Here is a 23,029-nt window from a genome sequence, read left to right as displayed (position 1 = left end):
TCTAAATTGCAGTGTAAAAATAAAGCAGCCAGTATACACCCTGCACAGAAACAATATAACCCACCCAAATCTAATAGGCCCTACACACTGGCAGATATTCCTCAAAGATATGAACGATCTTGTTCATTATTGAACGAGATAACTGTCATATCTTTGAGTGTGGAGTCACCAGTGATGAAGGATGCGCGGCCCCGCGCTCATTCATCACTGGTGCCCCGTCGGCTGTGCATGCAGGCCAATATGGACAATCTCGTCCATATTTGCCTGCACTTCAATGGAGCCGGGTGACGGGGGAAGTGAAGAAACTTCACTCCCGCCGTCACTGCCCCCCTGCCGCCAGGTCGCCCGTCGGCCGTATCCACCGTCGGGCAGCTCGGTCGGCGGAGCTTTATATGTGTAGGGCCCCTTACTCTCTCTGCAAATGTTATATCTACCCCACCTGCAGTGCACATGGTTTTGCCCATTAGCTAATAAACTTTCAGCTGCGATCAGGTCTTAATTAGGCCCTCAGTCCTCAGGACCCCAAATACTTCATGTTTTACATGTCTAATTACAGAATCACAAGTGGAATAACTAGCTCCACCTGTGTATTTTTTAAAATGTGTCTATGGGGGCTGCTATATTGTCAGACTTACTAAGCTCCTGAATGTGAAGCATTCTAGAGCTTGGCCCCGTTAGCTAATGCTATCTTAAGATGGTGTTAGCCATTGTATCCTATGGGCTACATACTGTATCACATAATGTACAGGGAGAGGGATCCGCCGGATCCCTCCTCAGTAGTAGCCACTCACGCATACAGTATGCGCATGATGACCGCACATGAACAGTGGGTGGCCCTTGGTCCTGCAGCATAAAGTAAAGTGATTGCTGAAGTGATCACTTTACCGTCGGAGCCCATGTCTCTCAATGTGAACTTTAATACATACGGAAGGTACAGAATGTCTTATTGCAGCGAGTAAATATTCTTCATAACAAGTGAAAAGTTAAGCAATGACATACAAACTTACTAGGTGGCACATCCAATATAAAAGTGAAATTATTCTTGCAACCTTCAAGTTCACATTGGAATGTCGTTGACGTACACAGAGGAACACTGAAGTTATATTGAAGAAGTGTGAAAGTGTGTTCTGAAGTGGTGGATGGTAGATTATAACAGGTAAGAGTCTTATTTTTTACTTCGTTAGGTATATTTTTCAGCTTCAATTCTTCGGACAGAGATTTATATGATGGTTTGTCAATGTCTATGCGACCTGTTAAGGAATAAGACAAAAGGTTATTTTTTGAAAAGTCAAAACCTGATAGAAACTATTGTAGTATTGAAAACTGATCTGTGTACTTTACTAACAAAATAAGCTTAAGTGATTTATAAAAACATTTATACAGTTGTCCATTGTCTGGACAAGAGCTGCCCCAGGCAAGTCTACAGAAGACAATGGAATCCACTGGTAAACTGTAGCTCTTTGTAGAATGTAGGGCAATTGTATATTATTCAATTTTATTAGAGCTGCATGTTTTAAAGATCTCATCAGTATTACAAATAAAATAATTAGCAACAACAGTGGATCTTTTGTAATGTGTCAGCCATTAATTAATGCACATGTGTGTGCACCAACTAGGAGATCTGTAAAATATACACTGTTAAGGGTGCTCTGTTATAGATTATCTATATAGGGTTCGTTATTAATACTGTAATGTGTGTACACATTACAGGGCATATCCAGGGCAGTTTCTAGGTTTTTCTGCAACTCCCCCAGACTTGCTCCAATGTTCTGGATTGGTGCCCAGGCATTATGTCCCTACTGCCACATCCAATGGCTTACTATGATCTCTGGCCCTGTATATGTGGAGATTATGACATACAGTATACTGTATACTATACAGTAGCACTTTGTATGATGTATGTTATAAATGCTTCAGTACTAATTATGGCATTATGCCCTCTTCATGGACTGGCCACATGCGCTCTAAAATCTAGCAGGTGGAAACCCCCAGATAGAAATCCTGCATTTGCCTCTGAGTTTTATACGTGTATTCTCCATCCTGGAACCTAATTTAAATTTTACAAGTGGAACAGACATCAGAGTACTTTACCAGGCTGGTTCATGATCCAATACTATATAGCAAGAAGAAAACTAAATGAAAGTGCCCCTAACTGATAGCTGCTACTTCAATATATGGCTAAAATCACCGATTTAGCAGAAAACATACAGTATGAAGATTTACTGTATATGTGAACAAAGAAAAAATGACTGTGTATTATTCTCTTAACCAGTGTTTCCCAACCTTGGTCCTTAAGCAAGACTAAACAGTCCAGGTTTTAGGATAGCATTACTTCGGCACACGTGATTTAAGTAGTATTTTTACTTTATCCAGCTATGCTCAAGCATGGATATCCCTATAACATGGAATGTTAGTGTTCCTTGAGGACGGAGGTTGGTAAAACACTGCTCTACACAATAACATATGCAGGCATAGAGGATGGGAGATTGTGGCCCTCATGCAGAGGATGACAGAACGACTGCTTATTCAATAAAATGGATTTATATATCATGCTTATAAATAAATCCAGGTGTTTGACATGCACTTGGGGTCAGTGTGAGGAGAAACTATGGGACCACCCTCCCTGAACAGACCAGCTTTTCACTATGACATGGGGCTCTCACACCGTTTGTCTCCTTACTATACTGTAGAACAAAAAGATTCCAAAATGGCTTCTTGATTTGCAACCAATAAAAAAAATGAATAACATCACATGCAAAGGACATGTGATCTCATGCCATATTTATACATACATGGTATATAAAGACTGTGGTCTGTTTATTCTGTGTACAGTCTCTTATGTTGTATAACAACCATCATACAGATTATAGATATATAGAAATACTTACTGCAATTAATCTCATTTTCCTTAGCTACAAAAAAATAGAAAATGAAGAATAAAGCCATTAATATAAAGTATTGCAAAGGAGTCGGATAATTAGACAGAATGATAAAAAACATGATGCTATATGTATATATATATATATATATATATATATATATATATATATAAAAAAAACAGCATTCAACAATTAAATAAAACATTAAATAGTTATAGAGAAAATGTTTCTATTGTGTGGTATTTGCATGAAAGCCAAGCTATGGTTGCAATGGATGTGAGTCTGCTTGTCACCACCTTTCGTGGAAGAGGAGACAGTTGTAGTTGGTTCTGAGGTTGGTGATGTGGGTTGGTGGGAGTGAGAGCTGGAAGGACCTGCAATGAAGGAAAATAGACAGAAGTATACACATGATTATTTCAGGCCTAATAATATACAAAAAAGTGTATCATACTACATAGAACATGCTCTGCCTAGAATGCCCTATTGGAGAAGTCTTGAAAGCTTAAACCAACCCTAGGATAGTGTAAATTTACTATGCGATGGCTTTTCATAATCATTGCGGTTCGACAGTTCTGGCAGTAGGTTTAAAACAGCATTAATGTTGAATGCAAAACCAGGTGTGTTTTGCATAAAATATTGCTGTTTTAAACTCCATGTCCAGAACCGCTAATAAGTGGTGGCTTTTTAAAAGCTGCTGCTTAGTAAATACAGTATGCTGCCCTATCTTTTATATGATTATTTCATTGTGACTAGTTTCTCTTTAAGTACGAATAAAAACAAAAATTTTATGAGCCATCTGCCCAGTTAGCTCTCAAGAAAACATGTGCACTCTATGCAAACACAGCAATAGTATTTGAAAATTATGCAGCTCCCCTTCTTTCATTGTCTCTAAAGCAGTAACATAGAGAAAAACTGTCCTGGAGTGAGCATCAGTAGCATTTTTTTGTGCGAGCTAGCAGGGCGGGTGCCCAGGGCACAGCAGCCTGAACCAGCGCCATGAACTGCGTGCGGCAGCACATTGCTGGCGACCCCTTGCTGCCTGCCTCCCGCACTCCACCCTCCCACTGGCCATCTCCCAATGCCCGCTTCCCGCCTCTCGCACTCTGCCCCTCATCAAGACACTACACTACTGGGGAGTGACGGTGATACAGGCAGTGGCACACATACACACACAAATATACATACACACTCACTCTCTTTCTGGGCTCTACCTGGTGCAATGTGTATAAGGGGCTACCTGGCGCAATGTGTACAATGGGCTATAAGGGGATACCTGGCGCAATGTGTATAAGGGGCTACCTGGCACAATGTGTATAAGAGGCTACCTGGCACGATGTGTATAAGGCCTACCTGGTGCAATGTGTATATGGAGCTACCTGACGCAATGTGTATAAGCATCTACCTGGCGCAACATGTGTAAGGGGCTCTTCCTGGCGCAATGCATGTAAGGGGCTCTGCCTGGCGCAATGTGTATAAAAGGGGCTCTATCTGGCACAACATGTATAAAATGGGCTCTGTCTGGTGTAACGTGTATAAAAGGTGCTCTACCTGGTGAAATGTGTATAATGGCAGTTCCTGGCATGTATAAGGGGTACTATTTTGTGGTCTAATGTGAATTGACACTATACTGTGGCCACTCCCTTCCCCATGATGCCACACCCCTATATTTTTGATGCGCGCCTTCGTTGCGCACTGTCCCTGTTTTGAACTATTGTCTGATTCAGAGCTGTACGTTAATGCATTAGCAGCTGCAAATTTGTACTCAGGCTAATGTGCAAAAATATCTAATGCTGTAGCCACCTGGAAATGTATTGAGACGCCCACTGGTGGCTTTGCAGGTGCCAGCAGGTATGTACAAACACATAGCGGTGGTCATAAATACTTCAATAATTGACTTCTTTAGTAACTACAGGATCGCACAGAATGGACACAGGAACTGGGACATTGGCGCCATGTTTTCTGCATACAGGATCGCAGTTGTAGGCTGGGACATGCCTGCGTTTTTGCTGACACTCCCTGTTACTTCTCCCGAACAGTCCCTGACTGTCTTTTCTTTTTGTGAATAAATCCTCACTGTGACTGGAATCGCTAAGGTACATTGTCATGTGCGCTGTGCAAATCATGATGCGTGCATTTTCAGCCTATACTTGCTCAACTCTGTAAATATCGGCATGGTGTACATCTCTGAATCAGGCTCATAGAGCAGGCAGTAGTATAGCATATTTGGGGTTAAAGATAAGTTAGATATTCACAATTATTACGCAGCTCTGCTGTTTGTTATAAAAGAAAGTTAAGCAAATAATTTAAAAAGTCCTCTTTCCTCCAAAGTGTTGATAGCACCAGCATTTACAGTCTAGACTGCTAGATGCAAAAGCACACAAACAATACTACTGCATTAGGCAATGTACTTTATTCACTATGTGTGTGTTTATTTTACGCTATATATTTTTATATCATTGTGAATGATGACAGTCGGCATGATGACATAGCATTTCAAGGTTAGTCTAACCCTAATAGGAGCATAACCCAGGCCACAAAACCCTAACCATAGCTTAACCCTAACTGTAGCCTAAACCTAACATTAATATTGCCTGTCGACTTTCTGCCTGTTAACATTTGCAATGATGTAATTTTACCCATGTCAACATTCTGAATGTTAACATAATGACTGCATACCCTTGCTAAGACCGAGAGAGCACCAGTAAAAATATACTGATCTAACCATTTAAACCAGTTGCAGCAGAGTCTCCTTCCAAGGGGAATATCCAGTTAGGGGGCCCATTTATCAACGGGTGATAAATCTTGTTGTAAATGAAATTATAAAACTCATTGCATATGATAAATGGTGCTCCAGCCAATCAGCTCCTAACTGTCAAATTTGAAATTGACAGCTGGGAGCTGATTGGGCGGAGCACCATTTATCATGCACAACAAGTTTTGTCATTCACAACGAGTTTTATCACTCGTTGATAGATGGGACCTTAGGGATGTGGTTTATCATGCAGTGAAAAGCGTAAAAAGCAGAATCTATGGGTTTCCCAGCGCATTTAATCCAAGAGGGTACATGCTAACACAGACTTTTCCTTGCAGCTCCAGAGGATGTGAGGAAAAGTGCACCCTCAGGGCTTTACGCACGGAGAATACAAGACTGGATTAAAAAGTTCAAAGCCAACAATCAGATATGCCCCAAGTCTGGTGTGTGCATGAATGTGAGTGATCAATCAGTGCTCTGGACCAGTGAGCAGGTGGGAAGAGGCTTACCATGATCAGTGGCTCTGTATATGTCTGAATTAGTGTATTACAAATACATACACTGCCCTTTTTATGAGGCAGACTATAGCTTGCTACATGTTAATTATGACCTCTCCATGGGCTGGTTACACTTACTCTAAGCATTTTGAAACCCCCCTCTATAAATACTGTGTTTGCCCCTGAAATTTGGTTTCTATTTTTCTATAATATATTAAGAATGTGCAGCCTTTTGTAGGTTATGTGGCCCACACATGATGTTATTTGTGCTAGGTGAGATTTGAGCCTATACAATCTCTGCTATGCGATTTGGACTAAGTGGGGTATACTATTTGAACTACATCCAATTTTGAATAGACTACAAAGTACTATGTGTGCTGTAGTACAAAAATACCTGCCTGCACATACTATTTTGCCTTGATATATAGACTAGACGGGAGCGCGCATCGCATTGCAAGGGACAATACAGGCGGTGCTATTTGAACTAGACGCAATGCTATTTGAACTAAAAAGATCAAATAGCATGCAAGAATCGCACCATGGCCCTCATTCCGAGTTGTTCGCTCGTTCTTTTTCATCGCATCGCAGTGAAAATCCGCATAGTACGCATGCGCAAAGTTCGCACTGCGACTGCGCCAAGTAACTTTACTATGAAGAAAGTATTTTTACTCACGGCTTTTTCTTCGCTCCGGCGATCGTAATGTGATTGACAGGAAATGGGTGTTACTGGGCGGAAACACGGCGTTTCAGGGGCGTGTGGCTGAAAACGCTACCGTTTCCGGAAAAAACGCAGGAGTGGCCGGAGAAACGGTGGGAGTGCCTGGGCGAACGCTGGGTGTGTTTGTGACGTCAACCAGGAACGACAAGCACTGAACTGATCGCACAGGCAGAGTAAGTCTGGAGCTACTCTGAAACTGCTAAGTAGTTAGTAATCGCAATATTGCGAATACATCGGTCGCAATTTTAAGAAGCTAAGATTCACTCCCAGTAGGCGGCGGCTTAGCGTGTGTAACTCTGCTAAATTCGCCTTGCGACCGATCAACTCGGAATGAGGGCCCATGTCGGTAATTCCAAGTTGATCGCAGCAGGAATTTTGTTAGCAGTTCGGCAAAACCATGTGCACTGCAGGGGAGGCAGATATAACATGTGCAAAAAGAGTCAGATTTGGGTGGGTTATTTTGTTTCTGTGCAGGGTAAATACTGGCTGCTTTATTTTTACACTGCAAATTAGATTACAGATTGAACACACCACACCCAAATCTAACTCTCTCTGCACATGTTAAATCTGCCTCCCCTGCAGTGCACATGGTTTTGCCCAACTGCTTACAAAATTCCTGCGGCGATCAACTTGGAATTACCCCCCATGTGTGGGCACCTTTAGAGATTGACATCCATAAGTGCCTTACATAGGTTGGCAATCATGTATCTAGGGTGCCAAATGTTGCCTTCATCTGTAACATAAGATTCAATAATGCAGTTAGAAGCTACTTGACAATTCTAAAATGTAAATGAAGATAATAATCCTTTCTAATTTGAATAATGATTTGAAGGATGCCCAACTGTAGAACAGAAATGGCTCCTTAATATTTTGTAAATAGTGCAAATTTTCAGAAATGAAATGGCTCTGTTGTATCCTAATACTTTATATAACCATAATCGCGCCTCAGGGTGCTGTGAGATGCCTTGGAAATTTTTCCTTAGCCTTTTTCATATTAATGTTTGTTTTATGTTTAGGGGCAGATAGGAAATTTTATTTTTAATTTTACTTTGTTAGATATTATAACAGAGAATAAATCAAACCTTCGGTGCTATTGAATGTAGATGGATCCTTGGTGGGGATAAGAGTGGGTGCTTGCGTGCCAGAGGAGGATGAGACACCTGTTACAGAATATGAAGTATGATACCATCACTACAAGACTGTATATCATCACTACAAACATCACATCTATGGAAAGGACATGTGGCAGAAGATATTACATGTAATTTATAAAGTAATGAATAAATGATGCAGTACATATTTTAGCTACAATTTGCATGTATTAAGCATAAACTATTCCACACCCCCAAAGCATATATAATCACTCTACTTGCACATAGAGTGCTTCATTGGAAATGGGTAACACTTCAAGTCAGGTCCAGCGGTGGATCCAGGGGGGGGGGGGGGGCATTCGGACCGTGCCCCCCCTTGTCATTTGTGGCCTCCATCCCCCTTCCCCGGCGCCGCACAGGGAGATGACGGGCGCCCGCTGAGATTGTGTTACCAGCGGGCACCCATCTCTCCTCACCGAAAGCCGCAGGCAGGAGCTCAGTACTGAGCTCCTGCCTCCGGCGCTGTCACTGTGCGGCGTGCGCTATGGAAGAAACGTCAGTCATATGACTTCTCTCTCATAGTGCTGAGGAGAGGACGCCAAGAGAGGAGGACTGCAGCGGTCTGGAAGCGGGAACGGGGCTCGGTAAGTATGATTTAACTTTTTTCTTCCTTAGTGCAGCGAGGGCATCTACTGGGGGCAAACTATGGGGGGACATTACTACTGGGGGCATCAACAAGGGGCATTACTACTGGGGTGGGCATTACAACTGGGGGCAAACTACTGGGGGCATTATTACTGGGGGGCATCTACTGGCGGCATTACTACTGGGGGTCATCTATTGGGGGCATTACTACTGGGGCAACTACTGGGGGACATTTTTACTGGGGGGCATCTACTGAGGGCAAACTACTGGGGGACATTATTACTGGTGGCATCTACTGGGTGTATTACAACTGGGGGCATTATTACTGGGGGGCATCTACTGGGGGCATTACTACTGGGGGTCATCTATTGGGGGCAAACTCCTAAGGGGCATTACTACTGGGGGAAAACTACTGGAGGACATTATTACTGGGGGTCATCATTTGGGGGCAAACTACTGGGCGACTTTATTACTGGGGGGCATCTACTGGGGGCAAACTACTGGGGGACATTATTACTGGGGGCCAACTACAAAGGGGATAACTATTGGGGGCAAACTACAGGAGGGCATTACTACTGGCGGTGTAACTACAGGGGCATTACTACTGGCGGCGTTACTACAGGGGCATTACTACTTGGGGGATAACTACAGGGGGGCCAAACTATTGGGGGCATAACTACAGGGGCCAAACTCCTGGGGGATAACTACAGGGGCCAAACTACTGGGGGCATTACTACTGGGGACTAAACTACAAGGGGGGCATAACTACAGGGGCTAAACTACAATGGGGCAAACTACAGGGGGCATTACTACTGGTGGCTAAACTACAAGCAGGCAAACTACTGGGGGCATTACCACAGGGAGGCTAAACTAAAGGGGGGTAAACTACTGGGGTCATAACTGCAGGGGCATTACCACTGGGGGCATAACTACTAGGGCGCTAAATGACGGGGGGCATTACTACAGGCAACATTACTACTGGGGGCAATACGGGCATTGCATAAGGGGCACCACTACTATGGGGTCTATATAAGGGGCCCTACCAGTACAAATGAGCACTACAACTGTGGGAGTTGTATAAGAAGCGCCACCTCACATGCACCGAAGCCACACGCAAATGTACTTGCCCCTTCCATGGGCCCCCCCTATCATTTTTTTCTGGATCTGCCCCTGGTCAGGTCATAGCCCTACTTCATACCTCCCAACTGTCCCGATTTTCGCGGGACAGTCCTGTTTTTTGGGGACTGTCCCGCTGTCCCACCCGCAGGCCGCAGTGTCCCGCGGTGGGGGAAGGGCAGTTGGGAGGCTCAGGCATGCCCCCTCGGTGATGAAAATGGGGGCGTGGCCCGCGATCGTGGGTCCTCCACGTAGCCACGCCCCCTTTTCTTAGGCCACGCGTGTGTCCCTATTTCAACAAATCAAAAGTTGGGAGGTATGCCTACCTACTATAGCATATGGACATTTCTTCCCCTCTAACTTTAACCTATGTGTTTCTTTATATCATACACTGTGAATGAAGCTTTCCACTGACAGTAGTGCTGGGGTGGGATGGTATGGGAGGGGTAACTCATTGTAGCAAGCGGGAGAAGAGTTGCAGGGAGGGAATTTTACTCAGCACTCAGTGCGCGAATAAACAGCATACATATAGGCTAATATACAGTATCAGCTCGCTGACTGGGAACATGGAGAATACAGACGACAAACATGGAACACTGGTGACATGGATAGTGCAAGCCCGAAAAACAGCACAAGAAAATGTTTTAGCATGAATCAGTCCTTCATAGACTGTAATAAATGTAACTAGATACAGCACATTTTTAATTTTACATAAATACTTCCAAATTTCTTGTACCTATATATTACAATTACATACTATCTTGTTGAAAAATAAAAATGTTACAATACATTATGCAACACTACAAGATCTCTTTGCTTATTAGCTACTGTGCTGCATGTTTTGCTTAAAGAAAATATGAAAAATAATGCTTTTCTTGCATCTAAAATACAATAATATATTTAAGGATTAGACCTTTTAAAAAAAAAAGGTTTTCTGGATATCTAGGGGAAGATGTACCAAACCTTGCAGACAGATATAGTTAAGTGGAGAGAGATAAATTACCAACCAATCAGCTTCTGTAATTTGTCAATCAGAGTTTGTAAAATGACAGAAGGTTGGTACTTTATCTCTCTCCACTTTATCTATCTCCAAGGCTAGATACATCTCCCTTTATAAAAGAAAAACAATTCTATGCATAATGAAACCATTATCACAAAAAAAGACAAATGTAGGAAGAACTGAATGGTTCTTTAAGAAAAAAAAATGTATAGCTCCTGTGCTAGCTGACATGTCAGACCTGTAGGAGAGTAATTAGCGGTGGTGTTGGTAGCAGTGACTGAGGTAAGAACAGCAGAGCTGGTGACCGTGGGTTTGGTTTCTGTGCTGGTGCCTATTGTAGAGTTTGGTGCATGTGTTTGTGAGTAGGAAATTCCACTAGAAAGCGTTGTCAGATCTGTGATGGAAAACACATCATCAATGCATAGCTCATATAGGTCATAGACTTCAGCACATACATCACTACTAGAATATTCACTATACAACACTCGGCATGCAATGCTTTTACTAGTTATGCCAATCACTCGGGTATAGAAATGCAACTTTACCACTTTTAATAATATACTCCCTGATTAATCTACAATCCTCTGATCATTACAAATTGTGCATAAAGCAATGTATGATAGGTGTAAAGCAGATGCATGATATTACACCAAGTTGCCACCCAGTTACGCCCACCCAGTCATAAGTGGAGATATCCACATACAGTACATAGGACTCACCTGTGGTTGCACCAAGTTATGTAAAATGTATGTTTGGCTAAGGAGCAAGATCTGTCAGCATAACGGACTTGTGTGCACCTCTGAATCTGTCCCATTGTATTTTACTGAGTCAGGAGTATGAGAGTCAACATGTATTGCTCTCTTGCACAGTGTGGAAGGAGCCACTTTGTTGGCTGAAACAGTTTTAAATGAGGATGCAGCCAATCATTTCTCTGTCCACAAGGACATTATTGGGCAGATGTATTAACCTGGAGATGGCATAAGGAAGTGATAAACCAGTGATAAATGCAAGATGACAAACACACCAGCCAATCAGCTCCTAACTGTTAATTTACATATTGGAGCTGATTGGCTGGTGCATGTATCACCTTGCACGTATCACTGGTTTATCACTTCCTTATGCCTTCTCCAGGTTAATACATCTGCCCCAATGTACTTTGCATGTCCTCTATCAGTGATTTTATTAATGCCTTAGTATTCATAAGTTCAATATATGAGCAAAGCAGAACCTATAATATGTACCAGTGACCACTACATTTTAGTAATATGTGGCAAACACCAATAATTCACTAACCAATGGGCAAATTGATTAAAACCAATATTTAGCTTTAACCAACCTGCTATAGGTTAAAATCAGCATAACTGGTTTCTGTTTGCTGCAGCATATTGTTAATTGTACATATATACAGAGTATGTATGTATGTATGTATGTATGTATGTATGTATGTATGTATGATATATATATATATATATATATACATACATATAGAGAAATAAAGTTTGAAAACACTAGGATTTTTTCTTTAAGTGCATTGATATATTTGAGGATACGTAATACCTTTTTCCATTGTGTAAATGTACTACTTCAAGATATTTTAGGCAGACCAATTGTATATAGTGAAACCATAATATAAAACAATGTAGAAAGAATTAAAATTCTTTTCTGTCATGTTAGACCTGTAGGAGAGAAATTAGTGGTGGTGTTGGTTGCAGTGATTGAGGTAAGAACAGCAGAGCTGGTGACCGTAGGTTTGGTTTCAGTAGAATTTGGTGCATGTATTTGTGAGTTGGAAGTTCCATTAGAAAGCATCCAACCTTTGATGTAAAACACATCATCAATAAATCAGAGATTTTCAGGCATACAGTACATCACTACCACAAAATTCACTACACAAACACTATGTATGCTATAGTGAAATCAGAGCATTAATGTCTTCCTCTGGTCAGTCAAAGTATCTCTAGTTTTTTATGCTGAAGGATTCAAATAAACATCCTCTACAAATTTGGATGATCAAGTTGGTCTCTCATCATACAATGTGAAGGCTCTAAAGCATTTACTTTACATGATCCATACCTGATTCTGCTAACTACTGTGGGTAAATTAGTTTATTTCAAATATGTAATGGATACATGAATACTACTAGGTACAAATACAATTGTAAACTACCTTAACAAAAATGCTTTTTCTGTTATACGGTAGCAAGGCATACAAGGGTGGGTATGTCGATCTTTAATTGAGGGCCGGCAGCGAGCTATGTTTGTCCAACAAATAATATGTGTCAGTCTAGAATATTAAATAAAGACCACTTTACATTAAGAGGAGGTTTTTCAGCAATATGATTCAAAAGTATTGAATCTAATTTATGTATATACAAATACTTTCATACATTTCTTTATATGGTGTACAGAGGAATCATATTGAACTCTAAGAGAGCAAATCAATATCTTATTCTCCTTATCAGGGAGATTTTCTTCTTTGTAAGTTAAAAGAGAACTTATCAAAATCTTCAATACTATTCTCCATGAATGTAGTATGGATAGCCTCATTCTTTAAATCATCTTGCAAAACTTGTTTGTTGAGTTAAGATTTTGCTGTGCATACAATTTCTTCTGAAACTTATAAATTGTAAAAAGATATACTGCTTTTACAGTTGCTGAAATAACAGTTAATCCATGTATCCATGTAATACCTGTATCTATTACTAACCATCTATTAAAAGTATGAATAAACAAAATATTATTTGTTAAGAGTTGGCACTATCCAAGGTCATCTCACATTTCTGTCTTATTTCACCCTGTATTTGGGTGCAAATATCAGTTTTTAGTGATTTTCAAGAAGTATAGCAATAAATCCCCAAATTCAATATCATCTATATACTGTACCTCCTGTAAAATACAATGTACTGGTTATACGAGTTATTTATGTAACTATTTTTTTTTCCAGCTACCCATATATAATGATTAGTGTAGCTGGGCCCTAATATTGATCTCATCACAGTACCAAATATAGATTAAAAAAGTCATATGATTATGTTCTTTGAAAAACTAAAAAAGCTTCAGATGTATTTCTCTTTAGACTAAAACCTAAAATACCTTTTTGACGATTTAAATAAATAATAATCAGAAATATATTTTAATTCTTTTTCATGGGCTACTGTATATAAGGCTTGCACAGCTGTTGTACACCAACTGTAGTTTGTCTTTCATTTTAAATTAGTAGAAAAATGCAGTACCTGAGTCTCACAAATGTGAATCTAGTTCACAAACATATTTCTTTATACAAAAATAACAACATATATACCAAAACTGTACTCTGTCTGTTTCTGGACTGATGCTTGAAACAAATGGATGCCTGGGCAGGTTAGTCACATCTTTGTGGTTTTTGGGGAATTGGAAAAACATGCTTTATTTAAATAGCATTTTTATATTAGCCACTTCTTACATGTTTTTATTTAAATCACAAATATTTTAGTAGGTCCCTCTTCTTGTTTCATATAAAACAGTCATGTAGGAGTCTCAAGAATTCTTCAACATTCTTATGATTATCTCATATATCAATAAAATTTCCTTACTAGCTTGTTTATGAGCAAAGTGTCAACTGATACATGATTTTTTAGTGCTGAATTTTCCTTGAAAGTTAAATTCGAGTTATTTGTCAATGGCCCAGTGTTAATTTTCCTATATTACATTCTCAATTGTCTATTCAAACATATGAGTAGACTGAGGGCTGGATTTACTTAGCCACCCTAATTATCCGCAGGCTTAAGCAGTTGCGGGGGCTATTCAACTGCAGCTTGCAATAGGCCCACAGAATGCACTTAACACAGATTTCTAGTTGAGCCTGAGGGAGGACCTTATATCGTGGGAGCTGTGAAAGTGTTATCCCATAGGTCCTGCTTTTTTGATGGGTTTTTGAACGTGTTAAAAAATCAGCTAGGTGGTTCTAATTTATTTGATGTTTTGGTTTTAAAAGATTTTTAAAATCTAAAATTAGCATTAACAGCAAAAAAAATATCTTAATTTTGTTGTCTGAAAGTGGAGATTTTAATATTATGAAACTTGTAGGTATGTTTCTATGTTTGATGTAAATAATCCAAGATATTCCCAAAGATTTCTGGCTCATGCATCTGAGCATTTTGATCTAAGATTTGATGCAAAAAGAGTGTTTTAAAATAGTGAATGTTGTAAATCTATAATTGCATTACTACAAAGCAATAAGTGCAACTTCTTAGCTCAAATGGATACATTTTAATATCTGAAACAGTGAAGCTGCAACCACAATGTAGGAAAAGAACAATTGATGTGAACAAATTCATAACATTTAGTGTGATTCACTTCATATTTACAGAAGAACTGTTAACTCTTATAAGTAATTATTTTCCTAATGAAAAGATTTTTTATTCAAATGAAACTACAGAGCTCAAATGATCAAAAAATCAGCACTTAAAATTATTATACATTGATTTATGCACCCACAGTCAATTGGCTGGTTTTACTGAATCTTTCAGTGAAAATGAATGAATATACAGTAGCCTCAGTGGCAGATAGAATTATCCTGCCACTAAGGTTAAAAAAAGTGTAATGGGGCTAAACCTTTCTTCAAATGAAGAATACACAGATCTTCATTATATAGCAAACAGTATTTATCTTTATATTATTCTGTAATCAATATATTAATATTTGAATAATAATCTGAATAAGTATATTTTCTAAAAAATAACTCATGACTTTTTTTTATTATTTTGCATTTTTATCAAAATCTTGTACTACTCAAAGATGTATTTTGTCTAAAAAATATTTTCAGCTTTACTTCCCATTAATATAATATACATCTGCCATTCACATTTGTACACAGATAATTTTGCAGTTTTTGTATAACTATTTTAATATTGTATTCTCTAAAGTTGATAGTATTGTGATATTCACTTAAAATGGACAATAATGTGTAGATTTTCATATCTTTCTAAACTGCCATATCATGATATTAAAAATGTAAAAAGATTACCAGTTCCGTTGTTCTTTTGACCTGGAACAAAAAATCAACAGGATATCAGTTGACACATTTTAAAAGATGTCACATCGCTTAATGTTAACAAAACTATTAAGCAACTTACAATATTTATAATTTACATTAAATTAATAGTAGTTCATGGCAGCACATTGTCACAGTACCACTACTAAATGATAATACAATTGAATATCGCATCACTTAGGTAGAGCTATCAAAGATGGTGTTAAAATGCACTTGTTTTCACAGGGCAACAAAAAAAGCAAGTAAGACAAAAGTGTGTCGATTTTAAACTGATGGCCTGCAGAGGGCACTGTCATTCCAGTAATAGTAATTATTCTAGGATGTTTAATGACCACCACTTTTCATAAAACCCATCAGCTGATGAGAAAATATAAAATGTATGTGTATTAAAAAAAACCTCCCTTAATGAGCACTGACGCAGATTTTAAAGCACTAAAATAAATAGCTGCACCTTCACATACTGTGAGCCTCTAACAAATCTAGGAAACAAGGACAAACACACGAAGGTGCTTATAGTGTAGTATTTATGAACAAGGTCGCAACTAGAGCTGTGTGGGCCTCATAACAAAATCTTGAAAGGGCTTCCCCCCTCCCCTTGTTACTACAATGCCACTTAGGGAAGCAAGAGAAAGAGTGCAAGGGGAGTGAGAAAGAGAGACAAAGAGGGTGTCAGGAGGATAAAGAGATAGAGGAGCAAGAAAGAGAGAGAGGAGGGTTTCATGGAAAAAGAGAGAATGAGAGAGAAAGAGAGAGAGAGGGAGGTTGTCAGGGAGAAAGAGAAAGAAAGGGATGAGAGAAGAGAGAAAGGACATCAGGGAGAGAGGGTGTGATAGAGAGGAGGAAGCAGCGACAGAGAGGGATTGGAGCTAGCGGGAGTGAGAGAGAGAGAGTGTGTCAGGGAGGGAGGGAAAGAGAAAGAGAGGGAAATGAGAGAGTGAGATACAGAGAGGGAAAGATAAAGGGTGTCATGGAGAGAGAGAAAAAACAAGAGATACAGAGGGGGGTATCAGGTAGAGAGTGTGTTAGGGACAGAGAGAAAATGTCGGAGACAGAAACAGTGTCAGGGAGTGAAAGTAAGATACAGTGTCAGAGAGAGAAATTGTGCATTTGAGAAATACAGTGTCAGGAGTAGAGAGAGGGCGATACAGTGTAAGGTAGAAAGAGATGGAGAGACAGTGTCGGGGAGAGAGAGACAGTTTCGGAGAGAGAGAGATAGTGTCGGAGAGAGAGAAAGAAGGGAGAGAAAGAGTGAGAGAGGGAAGGGAGCAAGTGGGAGAGAGAGACAGGGTGTTAGGGAGGGAGAGAAACAAAGGGGAACAAGAGAGAGGGAGTGTCAGGGAGAGGCAGAGAGACAGAGAGAGGGGGTGTCTGAGAGAGAGACAGCATCAGGGAGAGAGAGACAGTGACAGAGAAAGCGAGATACAGTGTCAGGCAGAGTTAGGGAGAGAAAGACAGTGTCAGGTAGAGAGAAATTGAGAGAGTATCGGAGAGAGAGGGGGAGAGGGAGGGGAAGTGAGCAGGAGAGAGGGAGGGGGAGTAAGCAGGAGAGAGAGGAGGGGGTAGAGGGTGGGGGGGAGTGAGCAGGATAGAGGGAGGGTGGATGTGAGCAGGAGGGAGGGGGATTGAGCAGGAGAGAGAGGGTGGAGAGAGGTAGGGGGAGTGAGTAGGAGAGAGAGGGGAAGGAGAGAGGGAGAGGGAGTGAGCAGGTAAGAGAGAGAGGGAGAGAGAGAGGGATGGGAAGTGAGCAGTAGAGAGAGGGAGTGGGAGAGAGAGGGAGCAGGAGTGACAAGGAGGGAGAGAGTGGGAGTGAACAGAAGAGAGACAGGGAGGGAGGGGGATATGAGAAGGGGAGAGAGGAGGACAGTGCAGGAGAGTGAGAGATAAAGAGTTCGAGTGAGCAGGAGAGAGAAGGGTGAGAGAGAGAGGGGGAGTGAGCAGGAGAGAGAGGAAGGGAGAATGAGCAGGAGAGACTTTACCTGATTACTGCACACTGCACAGGCCTCTGATTGGGGAGTGAGCACTTCACGGCATTATGCCCTGCCCCCAAAATACCCGTGAATCGCGGCACTGCACTGACGGCCAGATAGTGGGTGGAGCAGAAAAGGCGGGACTGGCTGGGACAATGTTTGCCACTGTGTGGGCCCACTTCCACCCCACTACATCTCTCACAGCCGTTCTGCCCTGCAGCCGGGGGTGAAGGGGGAGCTGCGGGCCCTGGAAGCAGCCAGGGCCCCATAGCAGCTGCATCCCCTGCATCCTCGGCAGTAACTCCACTGTATATGAAAAGTCAGTTGAACACATCTAAAATAATCTGCATTATTTTTAGATTTACTCCACTGAATTTATACTACACTATGAGGCTGATTCTGAGTTGCATGCAATGCCATACCCTCCAACTGTACCTTTTTAGCAGGTACAGTACCTTTTTTTATGGTCTGTACCGATTTTTGACTCTCCAAACTTCCATTGAAAGTATAGGAAAGGGGGTGTGGCCATGCCCCCTTTGCCCATGGCCACGGCCCCTTTTCTAATTTGTACCGATTTCTATGTGTAAAATGCTGGAGGGTATGTAATGCTGAGTTATGTCATTTAGCATATTTCTTTGCAACTGAACATGTGTTTAAAGTTTAAACCTCTAAAAAGTTGCCCATTGCATGCATTCAATGGTGTCTGCGTACAGGGTTGCAGAGCTGATTGAGATGCATCAGGGGTGATGTATTAAACCTTGAAAGTGATAAAGTGGTGAGTATTCAACTAACAACTAACCAGCTCCTGTCATTTTTCACTTTATCACTTTATAATGTATTGAGTATTTCTGCGTGGTAACTGGGAGGTGGCTACACATGTTATGGGAGTGTTGTGGGAGAGCTGCTGCACTGGTTGCAAACTCAATGCATCATCACGTAAATTGGAGGCCATACTCTTATAGATATACTACACATAGCATGGGGCTATTTCAAGTCCCCATGGAACTTCCGATGGTTGCGTTTGCAGATCCATAAAGTGGACGTCCCAACCCTTGCAAATTCAGGCGCATGCTTGCAACCCGTGCTTTAACTAGCAGTAGATTCAAATATGGTCAGAACAGTGTATTACTCAAAATTAGCCCTTTAAAGTTTCCACAGATGACATTACTATCCCTGGCCAATTTACCTTTACTCTCACCTCCACAAACACACACACGCATATCTTCTCTTATACTGGCATAGTCTCCCCTTTTAATGATTTAAGTGGAATTATGATGAAGTATCTCGTGTAGAAAGAAACTGTAATTAACTAGTTCTAACTTCTAAATGGTGATTTTAGGAGAGATTTTGCAAACCTTCTAAAGAGGAGAAGTAGAGATATTACTCATAGCAACAAATCTGATTCTACCTATCATTTATCTAGTAAATACATAATTGTACTTGGCCTTCTTTAGAAGATTTGATGTGGATATCTGGAACGGACAGTTATGCCCGGTAATGGTACAACAGTCATAAGCTAGCCATATTTAATCACTTCACTCTGATTGGATGAATGGAGGCAGAAAGAGAAAAAGGTGTTAGATAGAACTCAGGGCGAGAGAGAAAAAAGAGGCAGAGACACAGGGGATAGGACAGAGGTTCCGAAACTGTGTGCCGTGGCTCCCTGGGGTGCCTCGGGACACTTGCAGAGGTGCCCTGGGTTGGTGGTCCAGGACCAATTCAAATTATTCATGGTCAATATAATAGGCAAAATCAGTGCTGGTGGCTGCCAGTCATAAAATATGTGGCCAAACAAGCAAATCTTGTCCCTCACCACACAAATGACCCTAAGGATGACATATAGACGCGATCTACTTAATGTAATATTTATTTCTAAATTTCTCAATAAGAAAATTTTGGCCTAGAGGTGCCGTGAAAAAAATTCTGATATTCTAGGGCGCCGTGATTCAAAAAAGTTTGGAAACCACTGGGATAGGAGAAAGAAAGAGTTGTGGGTTAGAGAGAGACAGAGAAAGTGTGGTAGAGACAGAGAGATGGTGAGGAGAAGGGAGAGGTAGGGATAGCATAGACATGGGGAGAGAGAGATGGGTAGAAGGGAAAAGACAGATGAGAAAAAACAGACAATGCCAGCTAGCATCCCAACAATTGATGGTCCAAAGTACAAAAGTGTTTTAATGTAACATGTATCATTTGTATATGTGGCAATAAATTATTATGGGTTTTTCAAGTCCTGTGGATGTGATTCCACATTTACTTTAGAATATATACTGTATACATTCACAGTCATATACTGTGGGAATGATGTAGAGTTAGTCACATAATTAGAATTGTATAAGAAACAAATATGCAACATTGTTGTGTATGTTTAGATATGCAGAGTTGCACAGATCTGTTAGATATAGCATATAGGGTTACATGCTTACACTATGGTGGTCATTCCGAGTTGTTCGCTCTGTATTTTTTTTCGCATCGCTGCGATTTTCCGCTTATTGCGCATGCGCAATGTTCGCACTGCGACTGCGCCAAGTAAATTTGCTATGCAGTCAGGATTTTTACTCACCGCATTACGAGGTTTTTTCTTCGTTCTGGTGATCGTAATGTGATTGACAGGAAGTGGGTGTTTCTGGGCGGAAACTGGCCGTTTTATGGGCGTGTGCGAAAAAACGCTACCGTTTCTGGGAAAAACGCGGGAGTGGCTGGAGAAACGGAGGAGTGTCTGGGCGAACGCTGGGTGTGTTTGTGACGTCAAACCAGGAACGACAAGCACTGAACTGATCGCACTGGCAGAGTAAGTCTCGAGCTACTCAGAAACTGCACAGAGATGTCTTTTCGCAATATTGCGAATCTTTCGTTCGCAATTTTAAGAAGCTAAGATTCACTCCCAGTAGGCGGCGGCTTAGCGTGTGCAAAGCTGCTAAAAGCAGCTTGCGAGCGAACAACTCGGAATGACCACCAATGTTCGAGCAAAACATGAATGGTATCATGATGCTTTCAGACACAGTTATCGCCATTATTTTGATGTGTATGTAATGTTTAAATGCAGGTTTTCAGAAAGAAATATAAAAAACAGTGATCCTGCCCAAACAAACGTACTGTAGTAATAGGATTTGCAAAGAAAAGCAGTACTCTCTTGGGGGTAAATTTACTAAGATGGGAGTTGTATTTAAGATGGGATGTTGCCCATAGCAACCAATCAGATTCCATGTACTATCATCTAGAAGGTGCTAGCTAAAATAAGATTTTAAACCTACCGGTAAATCTTTTTCTCCTAGTCCGTAGAGGATGCTGGGGACTCCGTAAGGACCATGGGGTATAGACAGGTTCCGCAGGAGACATGAGCACTACAAAGAACTTTAGAATGGGTGTGCACTGGCTCCTCCCTCTATGCCCCTCCTCCAGACCTCAGTTAGAGAACTGTGCCCAGAGGAGACGGACAGTACGAGGAAAGGATTTTGTTAATCCAAGGGCAAGATCCATACCAGCCCACACCATCCACACCGTTTACATGGAATATACTCAACCAGTTAACAGTATGCAACAAAACAGTATCCGGCAAAGACCGATTACAACTGTATCATAACCCTTATGTAAGCAATAACTATATACAAGTCTTGCAGAAAATAGTCCGCACTGGGACGGGCGCCCAGCATCCTCTACGGACTAGGAGAAAAAGATTTACCGGTAGGTTTAAAATCTTATTTTCTCTTACGTCCTAGAGGATGCTGGGGACTCCATAAGGACCATGGGGTTTATACCAAAGCTCCAGACTGGGCGGGAGAGTGCGGACGACTCTGCAGCACCGACTGAGCAAACGCAAGGTCCTCATCAGCCAGGGTATCAAACTTATAGAATTTTGCAAAGGTGTTTGAACCCGACCAGGTAGCTGCTCGGCAAAGCTGTAAAGCCGAAATCGCCTCGGGCAGCCGTCCAAGTAGAGCCCACCTTCCTAGTGGAATGGGCCTTTACCGAATTTGGTAACGGCAATCCTGCCGTAGAAGGAGCCTGCTGAATCGTGTTACAGATCCAGCAAGCAATAGTCTTTGTTGGCCGCATATAGGACAAACAGTGCCTCTGTTTTCCTAACCCGAGCCGTCCTGGCTACATAGAATTTTAAGGCCCTGACTACATCCAGGGACTTGGAGTCCTCCAAGTCATCTGTAGCCACAGGCACCACAATAGGTTGGTTCATATGAAACGATGAAACCACCTTGGGCAAAAATAGAGGACGAGTCCTCAACTCCGCTCTATCCATATGTAAAATCAGATAGGGGCTCTTGTGAGACAAGGCCGCCAATTCAGACACCTGCCTCGCAGATGCCAAGGCCAACAACGTGACCACCTTCTAAGTGAGAAACTTTAATTCAACCGTCTGAAGCGGTTCAAACCAGTGAGAGTTTAGGAACCGTAATACCACGTTAAGGTCTCAAGGTGCCACTGGGGGCACAAAAGGAGGCTGGATGTGCAGCACTCCCTTTACAAAAGTCTGTACTTCTGGGAGAGAAGCCAATTCCTTCTGAAAGAATATAGATAAGGCCGAAATCTGTACCTTAATGGAGCCTAACTTAAGGCCCATATCCACTCCTGTCTGTAGAAAGTGGAGAAAACGGCCCAGATGGAAATCTTCCGTAGGAGCATGTTTGACTTCACACCAAGAAACATATTTCCTCCAGATACGGTGATAATGTTTCGCCGTCACCTCCTTCCTAGCCTTTATCAGCGTAGGGATGACTTCATCTGGAATACATTTCCCAGCTAGGATTCGGTGTTCAACCGCCATGCCATCAAACATAACCGCGGTAAGTCTTGGAACATGCAGGGCCCCTGCTGTAACAGGTCCTCCCTGAGAGGAAGAGGCCACGGATCTTCTGTGAGCATTTCCTGAAGATCTGAGTACCAGGCCCTTCGAGGCCAATCTGGAACAATGAGTATTGTCCGCACTCTTTTTCGTCTTATGATCCTCAATATTTTTGAGATGAGAGGAAGAGGAGGGAACACATAGACCAACTGAAACACCCATGGAGTCACCAGGGCGTCCACCGCTACTGCCTGAGGGTCCCTTTACCTGGCACAATACCTCCGTAGCTTCTTGTTGAGGCGTGACGCCATCATGTCTATTTGAGGAATTCCCCAAAGACTTGTTATTTCTGCAAAAACTTCTTGATGAAGTCCCCACTCTCCTGGATGGAAATCGTGCCTGCTGAGGAAGTCTGCTTCCCAGTTGTCCACTCCTGGAATGAAGACTGCTGACAGAGCGCTTACGTGATTTTCCGCACAGCGAAGAATCCTGGTGGCTTCCGCCATTGCCACTCTGCTCCTTGTCCCGCCTTGGCGGT

General features: G+C 41.6%; 1 protein-coding gene across 2 annotated transcripts in view; it reads right to left on the bottom strand.

Moving 5' to 3' along the window:
* The window catches only part of PTPRC (protein tyrosine phosphatase receptor type C), a 494,588-nt gene that overhangs the window by 276,823 nt on the left and 194,736 nt on the right, over positions 1-23,029 (bottom strand). For both annotated transcript variants that reach the window (XM_063940133.1, XM_063940134.1), the window contains exons 4-8: positions 15,703-15,723; positions 7,929-8,006; positions 3,176-3,253; positions 2,889-2,912; positions 1,008-1,250 (exon numbers count right to left, since the gene is read on the bottom strand). In XM_063940133.1, coding sequence (XP_063796203.1) covers positions 1,008-1,250; positions 2,889-2,912; positions 3,176-3,253; positions 7,929-8,006; positions 15,703-15,723 — 444 coding nt within the window. The remainder of the gene's footprint in view (positions 1-1,007; positions 1,251-2,888; positions 2,913-3,175; positions 3,254-7,928; positions 8,007-15,702; positions 15,724-23,029) is intronic.

Source organism: Pseudophryne corroboree, chromosome 9 (genome assembly GCF_028390025.1).
Source record: "Pseudophryne corroboree isolate aPseCor3 chromosome 9, aPseCor3.hap2, whole genome shotgun sequence".
Taxonomy (NCBI): Eukaryota; Metazoa; Chordata; class Amphibia; order Anura; family Myobatrachidae; genus Pseudophryne; species Pseudophryne corroboree.
Note: the sequence above shows the minus strand (reverse complement) of the source record. Positions and strands in the feature narration are given on the sequence as shown.